We start from the raw sequence: 18,416 nt of genomic DNA on the forward strand, positions 1-18,416 counted from the left end.
TGTTTTTTTTTTTTTAATGCTTCCCCCTTGGGCGCCTCGGTATATTTTCCGTGCTGTGTGTGCTTGTTTACTAGAGTTTTCCGCGTTGCAGTTAGCTGTGCTTCACCGGTCTTGTTATGGGAGTGGGCTGACAGGCCCTTATGGAGCGAAGCAGCAGTGATCGCCGGCACAGATAGACGGAGGCATCTAGTGGACGGCTTACATTCTGATTTTTTATCTTTATGCTTGTCATTCGTTTTTTTTTTTTGTAGCTGGGCCACATAGTGACGTTTTTTCTCCTCCTCCTACTCGACTTGTTCTTTCCTTCCTTTACCAACCGGTCGTCTTTTTTTCTCTTTCCTGTCTTTGCCCGCATCTTGATTTTTTTTTTTCGTTTGTGTGTGTGTTCATCGTGTACATATGCATAGGCGCATACACGCCTGCACATAGATGTATGGATGTACATGTGCACACGTGTATACGTCCAGTCTGACATGTATTACGTTTGCTCGCCATATGGCTCTCTCTCTTTCTCTTCCTGTCACTCTTCACAAGGATTGTTGCAGGTGTTTGCTTCTTTTTTTTTTTGCGGTTGCTGTGCTAAGGAGCTTGCGCTTAGGCTTTCCTTCTGTTCTTTTGGATGGGGTCTGCTGTGCAGACTACCTCTCCACGGACGTCTGTGCATGGGCTGTGCGCCCTCTCTGGACGAAAAGCAAAAGCGCGACGAAGCAGAGGAAGCGAAAAATAAAGGGGGAGCGAAAAAGACGAAGAGGATGCGCTGAGCACGCACCCCGCCCACGGCAGGGAGTAAAAACGAAACAAACAACGGAAAACCACTGAAGAAAAAAGAGGACGTGTCCTGAAATGCACTAAATGGAATGATAGGTGGATGCGGGAGGAAGCAGGGGGTCGGCGGGCGCTTTCGTTCATGCACGTCCGCTTATTTGCAGATGTGCGCACCGAGGGACGTAGACACAGAGTCAGCAAGCAAGCTGTTCTCTCCTGTCATGCTCCTGTGTCTTCTTTCCTGTCCTAGCCGTTCCCTGATTCGCCGCGTGTTTGGCTATGCTGAGGTTCAGCACACAATGGAGGGTGAGTGCGGCTGCAGCGGGGGCGGGGGAGGTGACGGATAAAGGCAGTGGCACGGCCGTTTTGGTCTTCCACTGTCGACGTCTGGTTGCCCCTGATACACCGGACCCTTCGTCCCTTTTTTTCCCGCCTGCTCCGCGTGCTCCTGGCTGCGTCCCTCTCTCCCTCCCTCTGTGTCCCTCTCCAAACAGCGCCGACCATGAGTGATTCTGCAGCACTTCATTATGCTACATGTGAACAGTACTGTATAAAGTTATTTTGTATGAGTTACTTTTTGGTTCGATTCTTTCGAGGGCGAGCCGACGCCAACAGCATGGATCACGGACCTGGTCACCGGTCTCAGACGCCGGGCCGCCATCCCCCGCAACCGCGGTAGACGATGCGACGCGCGACGGCAAGCGATACCTGGCGGCGGCCGCCCCACACCAGAGGAACAAGGGTGCTGGAGCTCACGAGACGACAGGCCACCATCCTCGCCCAGCTCCGCGCCGGCAACGCTTGCGCTCTAAAGTTTTTGACATGTGCAGTTCTGAATCGACTGTATTTAGTTCCTCGTAGCGTCTCGCTGCGGGGGAGGGCGGAGCACGGCGGAAGGCTGGGGAGCCGAAAGGGAGGACTATTTACGTCGGCTGAAAGGAATTTCACGTTCCCGGGAAAGGGACGCGTTGGTGCGGCCGTGGTGATGCCGTGTGATGTGCTATGTTGAAGTCTTGTATCTCGGAACGATGTGAGGGACAAACAACAGCGAAAATGAAAACTAAAAAAGCCATCACACAACGGAGTAGAGCGAATGGCGGCGGGGGGCCGCGTTGTGATAGATCGGCTTGATCCTCCAGGGTCGTTGCTCTCTCCTCCAAATGCTTACGTGCCCATGTGCGTCTCCGCGATCCCGTGAGAGGGTGGGACACTTCAACGTGCTGTGCCCTTTTTTTGGAATGTAAATGTTATTGGCTCAGCAAGGAAAAGAAACAACCGAAAGTGCGCATCGCGTTCACCGGATACGTCGTTGGTGGGCTTTGGCGCCTCCCTTTCCTGGGTTTTCTTTCATGGCTTCGTCGGTTCGGCACTCCAGCATTCTCGCTTGCCTAACCATGCTTCATCTCTGTTTCTTGATTTTCTTGTTATGTGCTATCGACCGTATTATCGACACGGCGTGTGGGGCACGGTCAGCGGTGAGCCTTGGCGGGTGTGACTGTAAGTGTGTTCGCATGAAGGTGTGCACAAACGCCTTCTTCATGAACCCTTCTCGTCACCTCTGCCGCTGGACTGCTTTGGTGCAACCCCGCACTTCAAATCCTTCACTTCAGCCGTGAAGCACGAAACGGCGTCGCTGGAGTACGATATCCGAGCTGTTTACTCATACACGCACATACATGCACACGCACATACACACTTGCGCAAACTCGCACAGAGGCAGATTCACGCCGGTGCACGAGGCACACCTTGGGCGAAGGGACAAGGGCTGCGCGGGAGAAAGGGAGGTGGCGGGGAGGGGGTCGAGCAGATAACTCAAACACAGAAAGACAAGGCAGGGCGAGCATATGCGTGTGTGTCGACCTCGTCCACTCGTGATCTCCTTCGACGAAAAGACATTACCGCAATGGAAATGAAAACTGCCCCGGCGTCTCACCTCCCTTCATTTTTCTTTTTTTTTGTTTATGCGTGGTCCTCATGCAACGCCTCGTGTGCGTGCCATCGTACTACGGCCTGACTGCTTCAGGGAGAGCGCTCATGCGTCCCTCTCATTCCCTGCTTGCATACGCTGACAGTGGAGCCTGTCGCACACGGCGGGCAGTACGGCATCACGACAGCGCATGCGACTCGAGCACCGCAAACAAGGACCACGAGGCAGTTCATCTCTCGCATACCAGGTGCCAACAGCGCATCGGCAGCTTCGACAGACGACCGCTTCTGCCGCCTCCACTGACGCCGTGCAGCATTGGCGGGACGCCTTTCGCGTATCTCCTCCAGCGTATTATCGTAGGCAAGGCGGAGGAGTTGTCTCACATGAGGAGGGAGGCGCTCGAGTTCCTCTGCAATGTCGCCGTTGGCGACTCAACAACTCGCCGCCATGGCAACGCCACCGAGGAGGCGAAGACTCGCGAACGGCGGATGCGAGAAGCCTTACTGAAGGTCGAACAACCTGCGTTGTGCTCCTCTCTGCAGCAGAAAGAAAACCCACGACTCACGGTCTGCCTGCAGCGTCCAGAAGGTCATGTGTGCGTCCCTGCCGTGGTGGGTGAGACATACTTGTTTCTCCGCTCTCAAGGTGTGGACGTGACAGCTTGGTGGGAACGCTATTACACCGCCTTTATTCGACCAAGCACCGTAGAACATCCTAGCAGCGAGGGTATGATCGTCACGGCCGCGGCCGATGCTAGAGGCGTGAAAAGAGTGGCAGCATCCCCGGTGACCGCCGATTGCAGTCCCGACGCCGAATGGAATGGTGCAACTCCGCCGCCTCCACTTTACTGGAAGCTTGATCGGGGCTTAAGGCACACTTTCTCTACTTACGCGACCGCTTCGCACAGGGGGGACGTCTTCGCGGTGCCGCTGCCGTCGTTTGAAGAGCCTGCGCCTTGTTGGGTAGCTCCTGCGAAGACGCAAACCGATGCATCGGAGCGAGGCAGCGACGGCGTACCGGCCTCAACGAGTGCGACAGCTGCTGCCCTCGCGAGCCCGCCAACCCGACAGTCGGTCTGGATTCCTGTGTGGCTCATTCGCCATCTTCCCTTCTTCCCCATTCCGTTTCCGTCGGCCAACGCGGAAGGCGAGCCGCGACGAGGACGAAGTGCTGAGATGCGGTACAATGACGCGGCATTCGCCTCTGCAGACTCGCCGCTGACGTCGCACGACCCGGACTCTTGCATGGCAGAGGAGAATGAACGAGTGCTCCTGCAGCGCGATGGCGAGCCGGAGACGACGGAAGCGGACTGTCTGCTGTCCAGGCAGGACGCCGTCTCGCGCACCAACGCTTCCGACGATGCCCCCCTTGAGGTAAATGGGGCTGATATGAGAGCTTGCACTAGTTGGCACACGGCACAGACTTTCACATCGACACCGCGGCTGCCCACACACGCGCAACAGGATCAGCTCGATAAGGAGTGGGGGCATCCGTTCTTTGACGGTCTACACAGTGTTAGCGACATTGGCAATTGGAGCCCGCGACATGCCACGCTGACAACGTCGAGCGGTAATCATGGTACCGTTGCGCATGACATAATCTCTGTACAAGCGTTGTGGCACCAGCGGGTGCGAGAATCCTCGACCTTTGCGCTCGACCTCGAGTTTTCGACCGGTTGCCCGCCAACCACCGCCACCACCACCACCGGCGCGCTTTCCGGAGCAGCAACAGCGGAGTGGCCGTCACCGTTATTTTCGTGGAAGCTGCGCAGTACACATTGGAGGACTCTCAGCAGTTTCTGGGCAACGAAGGCCGACCCTGCGAGCTCCCTCGCCGCGGACTACTCGTTTCCTCTTGACGCGTATCCACTGCTTCGGTACCGCTCATTTCTTCGAGCGCGTGCGGGACATACCGCGATATCGACCTGCAAGCCGCATCTGCACCCCTTCTCGGAAGGGAGCATCCTTAATCGTCTGGAAAAAGACACCACCTCGCAGAAGTGGATACGATACCCTTTTAGGCCCTGCGGCGCAGCGCAACAGCGCACCCACTGGAACGCGCAGCCGCCTGCGCACAGCTGGATCGGTGAGGAGGGCCCCCTGGATCGCATGCCGCCCACGGCTGCAGCGGGTGGTGCACCCTACACCAGCAAAGTTTCTGTCGCAGCGCAGCACGCCTCCGTCTTTCACGTTCTACAACGCAAATCTTGCGTCGAGCGGGTAGCGTTTTTTGGTGTGCATTATGTCAGCGTGGATGCTACGGCGTTGTCGTGCCTCTTCGACTCGACCGTGTGTGTGCGGCACGCGGTGCCACTGGGGGTGACTGGAGCCGTCTTCAAGGCTGGATTGCGGTCTACTCGCTACCGACAACAGCATTCGTGCCTACCTGATGGGCAGCAGCGCATGCTCACGGTGGAAGACGATCAAAGCGGTGCCTATGCGGCGACGCACAGGTTCTCCAATCGAAGGACAGAACCGCGACTGCCGTTATTCGCGGCCGCCATGAAGAAGCTCGAGGCAGCTGAGGCGGCAGCCGCGGCGCCGGTGAACCCACAAGACAAAGCCGCTGCGACCCCTGGTGGAGGAGGTGAGCTTGGATCCACCGCAGGTGCTGCCCCATGGCTGGCGCGGCTGCGTGCGATTCGGAATGAGCGTGAGAGAGGTAAGTGCGAGCCACAGGCGTCGCAGATGGAGCGCGTCGTGAAAATGCGCACATCGCATCGTTCTGTCTTCTTCCTCTTTCAGTCCCCGTATTGGGTCGAGGTGGCGGAACTGTACGAGCGATGGGGCGTCCGTGTTGCACCTGGGACGGTGCCGCTCCTCATCTGTGGGAAGCCGTATGTGAACGCAGAACAGACAACAGATGCGTCACGCTTTTCGCCAAACACATGCGTGCCTCACCTCATGCAGGAGGTGCTGTTCAGCAAGGGACTGGAGGCCTGCACGTGGGCCGGATCACAGTGCCTCCTGAGCCTGATCGCACCCGGTGCTGCTCCTCGCCCTCGCCCTGGAGGTGCGTGTGCGTGGACGTACCGCACCCTCTGCGAGCGCGCGGCAGCTGTGCAGCGAGTGTCGAACCTATGGATTGCCGAATCGGTCATCGAAAGATTCAAGTGGACACTTCGAACTGCCCCCGCACCACCACGGCCTGACATGAGTGACAGCAGTGGCTTGGGTGGCCCTGAGGGCGGCCGCGATGAGGTTCTCCGCGCTGTCCTGCCTCTGCACGACATTGAATCGTCGAAATTCCAAGAAACTCTGCGTGATGAACTTCACAGCGAAGTCTTGCATCGACATTTTCATGAGCGCATCGACTCGCCTCAGCACGCGGACAGCTGTAAAAACACCGCTACGTCATCAACACCGCGCAGCACTTCACAGAACACGCCAACTCGGGTGGCCTTTTTCACACCTTCACGGCCACCACCACCGCCCTGCGAGCCGCCGGTCGTCGAAGGCGTGCCCTTCCCGAGCTTGTCCCGACGCACAGCGCAGCCGCACGTCTGTGTCGTACACTCGAGCTGTGTGGCGGAACAAGCGGAACTGACATTTGTGGCGGCATTTTCCCCAGTCGTGCTTCTCCTGCGAGTGCCTGATTTGACAAGTCGGGACTGGGGCTTTGACACGTGGGAGGCGGCCAAACGGAGGGCCGCCACGGCCTCGCGAACCGTAGAGACACGAGTGACGGGCTCGGTAAACGACGGAGATGGGGTGGGGAGCCGTGCAGGCGCGCGCGCCGAAAGGCCGCTTTCCTCGTACAAAGATTTGGACGTGGAGGTCGGTGATGAGGACGACCAGGCTTTTGATGCCAGTTTGGCTGATGATGGCGCATCAGCAGCAGGGAGCGAGGCGCTGCTCGAAAAGAGAGCCCGGCTCATGTACATGAAGGCAATGCGTCGGAAGCGGTTGTTGTACGCGGCTCCCTGGAGGAGTACCCGGCTCAGCTTTGAGTCGCGACTGGACCTCTCGCACCTCGCGCTTCGCAAGGGGTACAGCGCTGAAAACGCTAATCGGTGGGTGTCTCTTGACTTCCTGAGAGACGAACCTCGCGTGCGGGCCGCGCGCACTGACATGGTGGCGCCGAAGGTGGATACCCAAGGTGTTGGCGAGCCCCAGATCCCCCGCCCAAATTTTGCTTCTGATCCCGCCGTCGCGGCGTCATCAGCAGAGCGGCAAGCAAAAACATCATCAAGGTCGCGCTCTATCACGGGGATCAGGGTCGACGTGCTCTTCTATTCCCAAGATGAGCCGGGTGGGAGCAGCGGCCTCAGTGCTAACGGCGGGTACATCGAATATGACCACGGAATGTGTAGCCACGACAACTGCGCCACAGATGATTGCAGTGGTGTAACACGGGTGATGAAGATTGCGCTTGTAAACTATGAGGAGCTCGAGTGGCCCGAGTCGGTGGTCTCGTCTTCCAAACAGCAGTGGGTGTGGAAGAACTTGTGATGCGGCTGGTGATCTGGCGATGACGTTGCGGAGGAGAGGCAGCTGGGAGGCGGAGGGACGCGAAGCTCTTGGCCGCTTACGTATCACTGCGCACGCCCACACAGGATGACCAGTAGGGTGGCAAACGCCACGGAGGCACACAGAAGAAAAAAGGAAAACGAAAGGCGGCCACACCACCGCCTCCTCTCCCCCTCTGTGTGTGTGTGTGTGTGTGTGTGCAGCGCGGAGGAGACCGCGAGATTGCTGGCGCGTGACGTGCTTTCGTGTTCTTCTCCCCTCTCTTGTTTACCAGAATTGGTGCGGACCTGGAATCAGACCAAGGGCAAGTGCAATCGCACACGTGTATGCATGTGTCTTACCGAGGCTGGCTAGTGCCTCTGCTGCCTCGTGTGGAACCCCTTGTGGACGACAACACCCATCCACGTGCTCCACGTTTTGCTTCTCTGGGCTTTGGCGTGACACCTGTGTGTTCCCTCACGTAACCTTCTTTTTTCTTTTACCGCCTCGTCTCCCCACTCTTATTCGGCACCGTTTCCTTTGTTTTCCTGCTACACGTCTGCTTCTTTTCAGCTGCATCATGCAAGTGCGCGATCGAGGACCCAGAAGCGATGACAATCGCCAAGAACGCCACCAAGGGCCATAGCACGGCGCGAGGAGGGGGGAACCAAGCGAAGCAAAGAGCGCCGGGCCTCGTCTTTCCCTGCAAAAGCAAAACACAATTATTTAGGACCGTATCAGTGCTTGCCTACATGTTTTTCTGGATCCTCTCCCTCGCTTTCGAGCGTGCGCGTCCACGAGCAATGTGCGCGTGTGACTCTCAGGGCTTCCCCTGCCGCCACCGACTGCCTCCCTCTTTTCAGAGCGGGGTGGCTGATTTGCTGGTTCCCTCGAGCAAGCGTGCCGCCTCCTCCACCACGGTCTCAGACGGTGCGTCTTCTTTCCGCGCGTCGCGCTATGTCTTCACCAGTACCAGCACCCCCCTCTCTTTTCGCGGCTTTCATCACCCGCTTTCACCTGCTCTCTTCTCTCACTTCGGCATTCCCACATCACCTCCGCTCCTTTATCCACCGTGAGCAGCAGTTGGGTATACTTTTTGGGTGTCCGCCGAGCGCTGCCATTCTCATCTAGTGCGCTAGCAGTGCTGCTGCCCTTGAACGATGTACCCAGTGGCAAAATGGGGCACCGCGTGTCGACTACACGCGGCCTAGTGCGGTGCCGTTTTTTGCACTTTTCACGCTGCCTCCTATCAACGCCGACTCCGCGTTTTCGTTGACGGATACCCCACACAATGCCCCGCCCCTCCTCTCGATCACATGGTCTCGCTCCCTCCAGCTCCACCGATTCCGCTTTTATGTCTTTTTCTTGCTACTCTATTTATCGCGCCCTGATGGCAGGGAGGGGGCGCACGCCTCAGCGCGTCGTATCCTCAGGGCCCCGCACACCGACTCCGCCGGGAAGCCAGGCAGCCTCCCAGCCCCTACCCATTGCCCATGCCGAGCTACTTCCGGCGGTGACACGGTCACGCGCCCACGAAGTGGGGTGGGGGTGGAGGTGAGAGCGATGTGCTGCTGCTGATGTCTGCGGTGGGAGACTGGATGGCGCTGCGTCGGAGCGGGCTGCGGCAGCGAGCACGTCTGCGCCGCCCACATGATGGACGAGGCGTGAGCGTGGCTGGAGGATATCCCACCCGGCCCTGGCACTGCCTCCTGGTGTGGGGAGCCTGCGCCACGGCGAGGGGGATGCGCCAGGAGGGGTGGCGGCCGGCGGAGCGGGTGGTTTGCAGAGCTGGAGGCAGCGGCCGTGCTTGTGTGCCTGGGTGGGCGCAGCGCTGTGACGCGTGTGCCCACCGCTGCCTCGTCCCGCGCGGTGTGACCTGTGGCATGTGACGGGGAGAGGTGGGGGCGCATCGCGGAGGCGGAGTCGTGTTGCGCGGCAGAGGATGGAGGTGGTGGGGAAAAGCTGATCGCGGGAGTCGAACGAAGCAGTGCCCCACACTGATCTACTCATCCATTGCCACAGTGTTTGGCGTAGGTGGATGGATAAGCTCCCAACTCCCGCGACGCGCTGCGTGTTACCGTCTACATGCACGTAAGAGCCGTCGGTAATGAGGAGTGTCGCCTCATTTCGCGCTCCTCCTCGCCCGCCAGCTGTAGTAAGTGAAGCGAGAGCTCCCCCCACTGACGGGGCGAAGCGGCAAGCGAGTGGCGAATAAACACTCCTTGTGGCAGGGTGATCTCTAGTGAGCGGATCTGTCGTATCTTCACAATTTCGTTTCCCTTTGCGGATGGGTGGTGGCGGTGGGGTGTAACCGCTGTTTCTCCTGGGCAGCCTACGGCCGCAACGGACGGGTATATATGTGCGTATGAGGGCCTAGTGCCTCTCTTTGTTCGGGCCCCTCTTACAGTGAGAAGGATGTCCGCTGGCTTCACTGCACCGTCTGTGAATTCGCGTCACTTCTACCCGACTAGCCCCGCCCTTTATCATGTTCGCTGCCGGGTGAGACATGGTGGATAGGGGAAGGCGGTGAGCTCAGCACGTGCGCCGATTTCATCAAAAAAACGATAGGCAGCGATTCCGTACGAGCGGCAAGCAGCCGTCCGTCCACCCGCCTACCTGTCCATGACCAAGACGCTTGGCAACGTCGGCCCATGCGCGGCTATGAAATGGGGACGGAACCTCTCTCCACCCCACATGAAATATTCCCCCTTTCTTTTCGTCTCTTCCCTCCCTCCCTCTGCTTGCAACCCAGCGAGTGGGAAACGTTTAGTCGCTGACAGCGTCCCACCCACACCACACACAGCTTAATCACCATTTCGCCACATCTTTATTTATTGTTTTTACACGAAACGATACGACCCTCTGCGTAGTGCATACCCAAGAGTAAGTACTAGAGAGAATACGTTCATCGGGTCCCTGGCGCGTACTAGGCAGCAGCATCAGCAGCCGCATCGTGCTCGCTTCCTTGGAGAGCCGGCCGGGATTCCCACGACGCTCGCCAGGATTTTCGCCATCGCTAGGGCCCGACGGCGTCCACGTTGCCAGCTTCTACCCCACATTCTACTCGCACGTCCTCCAAAACGAAAGCGAATCAAAATTAGCGCAGGACAGCGCACCAACACGCGATACGACACACACACACACACACACCAAAGAAACAATCTTTCATCTCTTTGCCTATCTTGTGTCTCCATCTACATGTCGGAGCAGCGCATCACTGTCGCGGTGCGCATTCGTCCGCCCATCGGGCACGAGCGCTATGAACCCGTGTGCGCTCGCAAAGCCGACGATGACCAGACCATCACCATCAACGCAGAGGAGACGTCCGCGAGCGTCAGCGGTGTCAGTGTCTTTCAATTCGACTACGTCTTCGACGAGACCGATGACCAGGTCGCTGTGTACGAGGAAAGCGTGCAGGAGATGGTCGATCACGCCCTCTCAGGCTTCAGCGCCACCGTCTTCACGTACGGCCAGACCGGCTCAGGCAAGACCTACACCATTCTAGGAAGCAAGTCAGCGGACGGCAAAGTCACGGAAGGGTCCGGCGCCTTCATGCGCGTCTTCGACGACCTGTTCACGTACAAAGAAGCCGTCAAGGATCGAACCCACATTGTCATCGCCCTCTCCGCGCTGGAGTTGTACGTCGAGGACGTTATGGACTTGCTAATGGACAAGAAGAAGCTGAAGCTGCGCGATACACCAGAGGAGACGATCACCGTTGGCATCAATACAGTGGAAGTGCACACCATGGCGGATGTCGAGCGCAACTTCGACGTTGCAAACTCCTTCCGCTCCGTGACGGCCACGAAGATGAACGACACTAGTTCCCGCAGCCACGCGCTCTTCTTCATTGACATTTTCCAAATTCCGGTCGAGAAGTCGCCGCAGGCGCCGAAGGTGTCGCAGCTCATTGACGAAACGGGCATGTCCCTGTCCAAGGGTGTTGCCGGTGTCACCAAGTCCCGCATTGCCCTCGTTGATCTTGCCGGCAGCGAGCGAGTGAAGCGCTCCGGTGCTACTGGGCAGGCCATGGTGGAGGCCCAGGCAATCAATAAGTCGCTCTCCACCCTCGGCACGGTCATCAACGCCATGTATCTGCAGAATCCACACATTCCGTTCCGCGAGTCAAAGCTGACAAAGCTGCTGAAGCCGTGCTTCGTCGATACAACCTCGCGTCTGCTACTGATCGGGCAGGTGGCGCCGCCGTCAAACAGCGCCTCCGAGTCGCTGGGGACTCTTCGCTTCTGCGACCGTGTCAAAGGGCTCAAGGCGGGGCAGGTCATGGGCTTCACCGATCCAGCCGCCGAACAGGCCTTTCTGCAGTCGCGCCGCGTCAACGAGGAGCTGCTGGCCGAGATGCATATCCTCCAGGCACAGTACTACTACGAGGCGGTGAGCGTGCGGCGCCTCGCAGCGGCCAAAAGCGTGCCCGTGGACCAGGAGCGGCAGCGCATCGTGGCAGAGCTGCAGGCCGGCGCTGCGGATGTTGTCGCGCGCAAGGAGCGGGAAATGCTGGAGAAGGCGGAGCGCAAGGCGATTGCGCAGCGCGACGCGGCGGTGGAGTCGTTTGTGCTCCACATGAACTCTCTCATCGAGGAGTACGAGCAGGTCGCCCACACCGTCAAGAGAGAGAAGAAGGCGCAGAAGAAGCTGCGGGAGGAGCAGGAGGCGGAGCACGAGGTGCGGCTGCATGAGGCCAAAAAGGCCAAGAAGCACCGGCTCAAGTTGCAGGAGGCCGTCGCCGAGGCACGACAGAACCTTGAGGCCCTGGACAGGGAGCTCGAGGCTCTTGATAGGCAAATCGAGGTGGTGGGAAAAGAGAACGCGGCTGGTGTGATCGACGGCGTCGACGATGATGCTGCGTCTCCGAACAAAGCGATAGATAGAGCGGTCGAGGAGGCCACGCACGGTCTTGTGGAGTCCTTTTACAACCATGCGACGGAGCAGAGCCGTCTCTACTCAATGTTTGTGTCGCGTCTGGCTGCCACAAGACGGGAGCGGTCGCGGGTGCGACGAATGAAGCTGATGAGCTCCACCTTAGTGACGGATGGTACCCTCCTGTACGACCTGATCGCTTTTCTCATTGATCGCGCCGTCGACGTGTCGGAGGGCGACCTGCCGCTTGGGGCGAAATGGGGCTGGCACGACGTCGACGGCCTTAGCCAGCGTCTCCTCTGCGCAGACGAGATGTACCCGCCCCTGTTGCCGTCTGCGTGGGAGCCGCTCCACGAGGAGGCCAAGCCGTGTCTGGAGCAGCCGCACAGCATCACCTTCCTCAGCTCCGACGAGAGCGATGGTGAGCACTCGCACCACGCCGCGGAGTCTCGCCGCATCCGGCAGATTCGCGACGCCGCCGCCGCCAAGGTTGAAAACCTGAACGCCTTGCACGCCGACGGCGAGGATGATAAGCAGCACGAGACGAGTAGCGGGGGCGGATCTGATGGAGACGGCCATGACGGCAAGGAGAGCAGCGAAGATTCGGCTGGTACCCCGGCGCCGCACGCGCACGAGTCGGACTGGATGAATGGCCAGCTTCTAGGGCGGACGCCGCCGCAGGATGCGGCGCTGGCAGTGGTGAATACAGTAGAAGATGCGCCGCCTCTGTCGACGAAGGCATGCGCGCCTCGAAAGAGGAAGGACGGGGCAGCTGCGGCTACTGTTACATCTCCGAGTAACGGGAACGGCGATGCATCGACCAGCGGCGCCGCGGCAGCCTCTGCGACGCGCTCTCCGGAGGACAGGCCAGGCCGACATGGCAAATCAAAGGGTGTACCGGCTGCAGTGACGGCCGTATCAGAGGGCAGCTCTAGCGATGAGCCCGGTGACGAGTCGAGCGGGACGGAGTCCTCGGCGTCGCCATCAGAGAGCGACAGCGAGGACGAGTCGCCGGAGGAGGCAGCCGCGGCCAAGGGTGCCGCCCACAAGGCTCAGAAGAAAGAAGCGCATGAAGCTGCGCGCGAAGGCAGAGGCGCCGAGGAGGACGCGCTCCCGGTGGGTGCGCCGAACCCATCCTACCAAGAAAAGGACTCCCGAGCGCTGATGAAGGTGTACGACTCGCCCACCCTCGTGCAAGACCTCATCCGGTTCCTCCGCAGCGGCACCCGCATGCTCAAACACTGCCGCCGCGGCAAGCCCCATGAGCGCATCTTCTGGGTCTCCACGCAGCGTGGAAAGAAGGAGCTCTTCTGGAAGGAACCGGACTCGCGGAGCGTTGACTACTCGTGCATTCAACTGTCCGACGTCAGCTTCATTCAGCTTGGGTGCTTTGGTAAAGTGTTTTCCCGCCACCGCATTCCGCCCAATGATCCCGCGTTCTTCCGCGCCTTTACGATCGGGCTGAAGCATGGTGGGCGAACCGTAGACATCGTGGCAGAGACGCTGCCCGACTACGAAGCGTGGGTGGTGGGTCTCTCGCACCTCGTCGGCGTCGACCCCTTCTGGGGCGGCAAGATCGACCTCACGATGGAGGTCGGCACCGATCGCCTCACCTATTTCGAGTCGAGCGTATGTGAGGCAAACTACATCCACCCCTTGGAGTACCTGGAGCTGAAGAAGCGTGTGCAGCACGTCGCGGCGCGCACGATTCAAGTGCTGGAGGAGTCTGGCCAAGACACCGCGCGTGCCCAGGCGATTCTCGGCGGCATCCATCCACCTGCCGTGAACAGCAACTGTGCAGTGTACATGACGAAAGGCGAGCTGCGGTTTTTGTTGCCCGAAACCTTCGACATTATTCGCGTGTCGCGACTGTGGATGCTCTTCCAGCAGATGAACCTCGTCTACGACGACAACTTCGCCCCCGCTACCGCGTTCGGCATCACGGTGCGCGAATCGTGAAGTTGCATGTCTGCCAGGATGCAGCGACTTTCCGCTTGTCAGGCTATACGCCTGTCCTGTGTACGTGTCGGGCTGTTCCTGTGCGCGCGTGCGAGTCTACATGAGTTTATCTGCGCTCGGCCATGTAGCGCGTGGCTGTGCGGCTGCCGCTCCGGCGACCCGCATACGCAATCCTCTCGTTCTCGCTCACAACGTCATTATGAATGGGGCCATCAGAGGCGACGAGGGGCACCGCTGCTCCGGGTAGCTCTCTACGCAAGGGCCTTGGCGCCGGGCGGCCCGCCCCCTCCTTTCTTCTCAGCCTATATGCATATTCCTACTTGTTTGTAGGACTCCGCTTCGCATAGGAGCACCGGAGCCTTGAGAACGGCAAGATTTCTGTAGGACGCGCTTGTGTGCAGGAAAGCGCGGAGGTGGTACTGAGAGTGCCGGCAGGCCTACACGTTGCGTTGATCACTGTCATTGCGTGCGCGCGTGTGCGACAGCGAAAGTGGCATCATTATCATCATCGCACCGCGCGTTTTGCACGTTGGCTAGTCTTCTATCATTCTTATTATTGCCCGTCCCCCTCCCCTTCGCCTTATTTTGCGCGTGCATGCACATGTGTTTGGACTCTCTTTGTGAACCTGCAGCGACCCACTGCCGAGGGCTCATTCTTTCCTTCCTTCCGCCTGTCCGTCCTTTGCTCTTGACGTGGTTGGCGGCCGTCCCCTTTCGCCTGCTGTGTGCCGCCATCGCCTCTGCTTGCCTTGCCCTTTTTCGCCTCAGGTGTTGTTGCTAACCTTTTCACACAAAAGATATATGATGATATACATACATATATACACACAAATATACGTATATATGTATAGATATGTATATCGGTTAGCAGCGCGGGTGCCTCGTGCGCGACACTCGGTTCCTCCTTCCTTTCCTTCGGCGTTTTGGCCGTGTTTTGTATGCCTCTTCGCTGTGGTTGCGTCTTTTCAGCATCGTCTTCCTCTTTGCCTTTTCGATATCCTGGCCTCTTCGGACTCGTCCACGTTCGCGGTATGGGGAGCTCTGTGGCGAGTAGCGGGCGCCTTTTCTTCTTTTCATTGCTATCAGCGGCAGACGACGTATGCGCGCTCACTCTGTCTCTTGCTCTCTCCTTTTTTTCCCCTCTCTCTCGTGTACATCACGCGATGTCCAATGCGGAGTCGAGGGCTTGTGTGGATTTGCTCATCGAGGGAGCGGTGCTGCGGCGTGTAATCGGTCTCTCTAAAAGTCGGATATAGCAAGATGAAAGGAAGCGCGACGCTGGCTGAAGAGCGATGATGCTGCCGGTGAGCGGGAAGGCCGATGCAGAGGATGGGTAGCGATGCATCGCTCGCGCTCTCTTGCACTATTCTGCCTACGCATACAGCCATCCACATGGATTGTGTGGATGTTTTTCTGCATGAAAGTGTGTCATGAAAGGGTCTCGCTACCGCGCGCGCGTGCCCTATGATGTAGATGCACACTAGATTATGGGTGTGCCGGTGAGTGATAGCAGCTGCAGCTTCTATCGCGTTTATGCGTCTCTCGTTTGCATGGCGTCAGCGTGTGTGGCTACCGGGGATGCCGGTCGAAAGCGAGTGTAAGAGGCGGTGGCGAAGACGACGATGAGGAGGAGCAAGGATTACCGGGAGAAGGCGGAAGGCCGCATGGCAGGGGGCTCGCTCCCGGTGAAGCGAGGCTGAGGCTTTTGTGTTGTGTTTTCTTTCACCATCGCGCTACGTTTATTGATGCTCTTTCTTTTAGTTTCTCGGCTCCTTTTTGCTGTCCATGTTGATGTTCTCTCTCCCACCCTCCCCGTCTCGCCCTCACGCAGCTCTCGCATACCTTCTCTTTTCTCCACTTCATTCAGCGGTTTTGGCTGCATGAGTATGTTTCTCTCTCTCTCCCCTGCATGTGCATGCTGGTTTCCATGGGCGAGTGCGTATGCAGTTTCCAATGTTCGTCTCGTCACACTTCATTGTCTTCACTCCCTATCGGCCGCTAAGCCTTGACGGCTCTGCCGGTGTGGACAAACATATCCTCTCTTTCACCCTCTCGCCACCCCAACAGCCTCTGTCGTAAGTGCTTCCTAGTTTAAGGTCCTCTTTCGCTTCGCTGTTGCCGTCGTCTTCTGCCCCGCTCCACTCCGTCCGGCTTCTACACCTTTCCTACCCACCACCCTTCCCTAGGCAGCCACCACCTCATGTTCTCTTTCCATCATCTTGCGCACGCCGTTCGCGATAACTGCCGCTTTAACTATCCCGCGCGACGACTTTCACTGTATTTTCTTCTTGTTTGCTTCACTGCGAATTCGCCGCTGGGCACACCTCCTTTCCCTTGTGCATTTGCGTGCACCTCTTTGGCGCGCATCTTTTTGCTCGTGCTGTGTGTCTTGACTTCGCGGCTCTGCTCCCCTACGCCATGAGCTCCCTGGCTGGTGCTCGCCCGCGTGCCGTTGCGTGCGACTCTCTGCCACCACCTCCTCTCTCTACGGGACGATATATATATTCAGCCCATCAACCACGTGTGTGCCCGAGTACACATTAGCGTTTCGGATACCCCCGTGCAGTGTCACTTTTTTTATCGCTCTCGCTTCGATTTCTTATTACACGTCTCCGTGCACCCGCGTCTGATGACAGGGAGGGGGCGCACGCCTCAGCGCGTCGTATCCTCAGGGCCCCGCACACCGACTCCGCCGGGAAGCCAGGCAGCCTCCCAGCCCCTACCCATTGCCCATGCCGAGCTACTTCCGGCGGTGACACGGTCACGCGCCCACGAAGTGGGGTGGGGGTGGAGGTGAGAGCGATGTGCTGCTGCTGATGTCTGCGGTGGGAGACTGGATGGCGCTGCGTCGGAGCGGGCTGCGGCAGCGAGCACGTCTGCGCCGCCCACATGATGGACGAGGCGTGAGCGTGGCTGGAGGATATCCCACCCGGCGCTGGCACTGCCTCCTGGTGTGGGGAGCCTGCGCCACGGCGAGGGGGATGCGCCAGGAGGGGTGGCGGCCGGCGGAGCGGGTGGTTTGCAGAGCTGGAGGCAGCGGCCGTGCTTGTGTGCCTGGGTGGGCGCAGCGCTGTGACGCGTGTGCCCACCGCTGCCTCGTCCCGCGCGGTGTGACCTGTGGCATGTGACGGGGAGAGGTGGGGGCGCATCGCGGAGGCGGAGTCGTGTTGCGCGGCAGAGAATGGAGGTGGTGGGGAAAAGCTGATCGCGGGAGTCGAACGAAGCAGAACAGCAGCAGAAGAGTACCTGGAAGGCACAGCAGTGCCGTGGCCTCAACAACTGTGGTTACGGCTGCACTTGGGCAGACGCATGATTATGAGTTGCGCTAACCGTTGTGCTGTTCACGTACGCTCATGTGCTTCGCAGGTAGCGTACGTCCGCTCCCTCCGACTGGCTGGCCGCCTCCCATCGTCTTTCCCGCGAAGGGAGCGAGCGCCAGGTGGGCTGCGTTGTGCATCCTGTAAGCTCCCTGACGCGAGGTGGCGTTGCCGGGAGGGAGCGTTTGCGCTGTCTCTCGCTAAGTCGTTTCCCTGGCCTGCCACTCTCTCTTTCGCCTTCCGTTTGCTTTCTTGTGGCTGTTGCCCGGCGTGTTTGCGTCTCTGTAGCACCACCTGCTCCGACACACGCGCACACACAAAACCCGCGTCCGTGACACCATCTATCCAGTGCACGACACACGCCCATACGCGCACGTGCAAAGCAAGCGACACGCTCTCCTTTTCTCTTTCCACGGGCTCCTGCTGTTTGCTGCCACCATACCCTCGTCATCGCCTCTGTGCCATATACATCTTGAACGTCGAGTACACTTCGCTGGAGCGAGGACGGCACACGCACACTCACTCACTCCTTGCATACGTTCTCCCGCCTCAACAGTGCTGCCCTGCTCGGTTCTTGGGCGTCGTTGCGCACTGCTGCCCATCATGCCCGCGCTTGTCGGCCTCCGTCTGCCTCTCACAGTGCTGTGCCTCCTGGTGCTCAGCTCTGCGCTGTGCGTGACTGAGGCTCTCGGATGGGGCTGCGTGGGTCACATGCTCCTCGCCGAGATCGCGCGCCGCCAGCTGGACGATAAAAACAAGGAAAAGATCGATGCGATGGCGGAAGTGTTTGCGCAGAGCGGCCCGTTCCCGTCGTCTCCGGACATGGTGCAGGCCGCATGCTGGGCGGATGACGTGAAGCGGTGGCGCCAGTATGCAATGGCCACGTGGCACTTTTTCGCCGCACCATACAACCCCGAAAATATCAATATCACCGATGCGATCGATACAGTGAACGCCGTTACGGTGTCACTCGATATGATTTCTGCGCTTAAAAATACCAAGGCGCCGCTGTACATGCTGAACTTCGCTTGGGCGAACCTGGTGCACATCTTTGGCGACCTGCACCAGCCCCTGCACACCATCTCCCGGTACTCCTCTGAGTACCCGCACGGAGACAACGGAGGC

At 59.0% G+C, this 18,416-nt stretch overlaps 3 protein-coding genes across 3 annotated transcripts; all 3 read left to right on the plus strand.

Annotated features, from left to right (window-relative positions):
* Nucleotides 1-2,739: 2,739 nt before the first annotated feature.
* Nucleotides 2,740-7,143, plus strand: LDBPK_301500 (hypothetical protein, conserved; the record flags this gene model as incomplete). Its single annotated transcript, XM_003862815.1, has 1 exon — nt 2,740-7,143. One exon carries the CDS (start codon nt 2,740-2,742, stop codon nt 7,141-7,143), a length of 4,404 nt encoding a protein of 1,467 aa, XP_003862863.1.
* Nucleotides 7,144-10,338: 3,195 nt separating this feature from the next.
* LDBPK_301510 (kinesin, putative) lies at nt 10,339-13,974 on the plus strand (the record flags this gene model as incomplete). Its single annotated transcript, XM_003862816.1, has 1 exon — nt 10,339-13,974. One exon carries the CDS (start codon nt 10,339-10,341, stop codon nt 13,972-13,974), a length of 3,636 nt encoding a protein of 1,211 aa, XP_003862864.1.
* Nucleotides 13,975-17,894: 3,920 nt separating this feature from the next.
* On the plus strand, nt 17,895-18,416 carry LDBPK_301520 (p1/s1 nuclease; the record flags this gene model as incomplete). The annotated part of the gene is made up of 1 exon (XM_003862817.1): nt 17,895-18,416. A coding segment is annotated over one exon (522 nt), but the record flags the coding sequence as incomplete, so codon positions are not given.

This window comes from Leishmania donovani, chromosome 30 (assembly GCF_000227135.1).
Source record: "Leishmania donovani BPK282A1 complete genome, chromosome 30".
NCBI classification, from domain to species: Eukaryota; Euglenozoa; class Kinetoplastea; order Trypanosomatida; family Trypanosomatidae; genus Leishmania; species Leishmania donovani.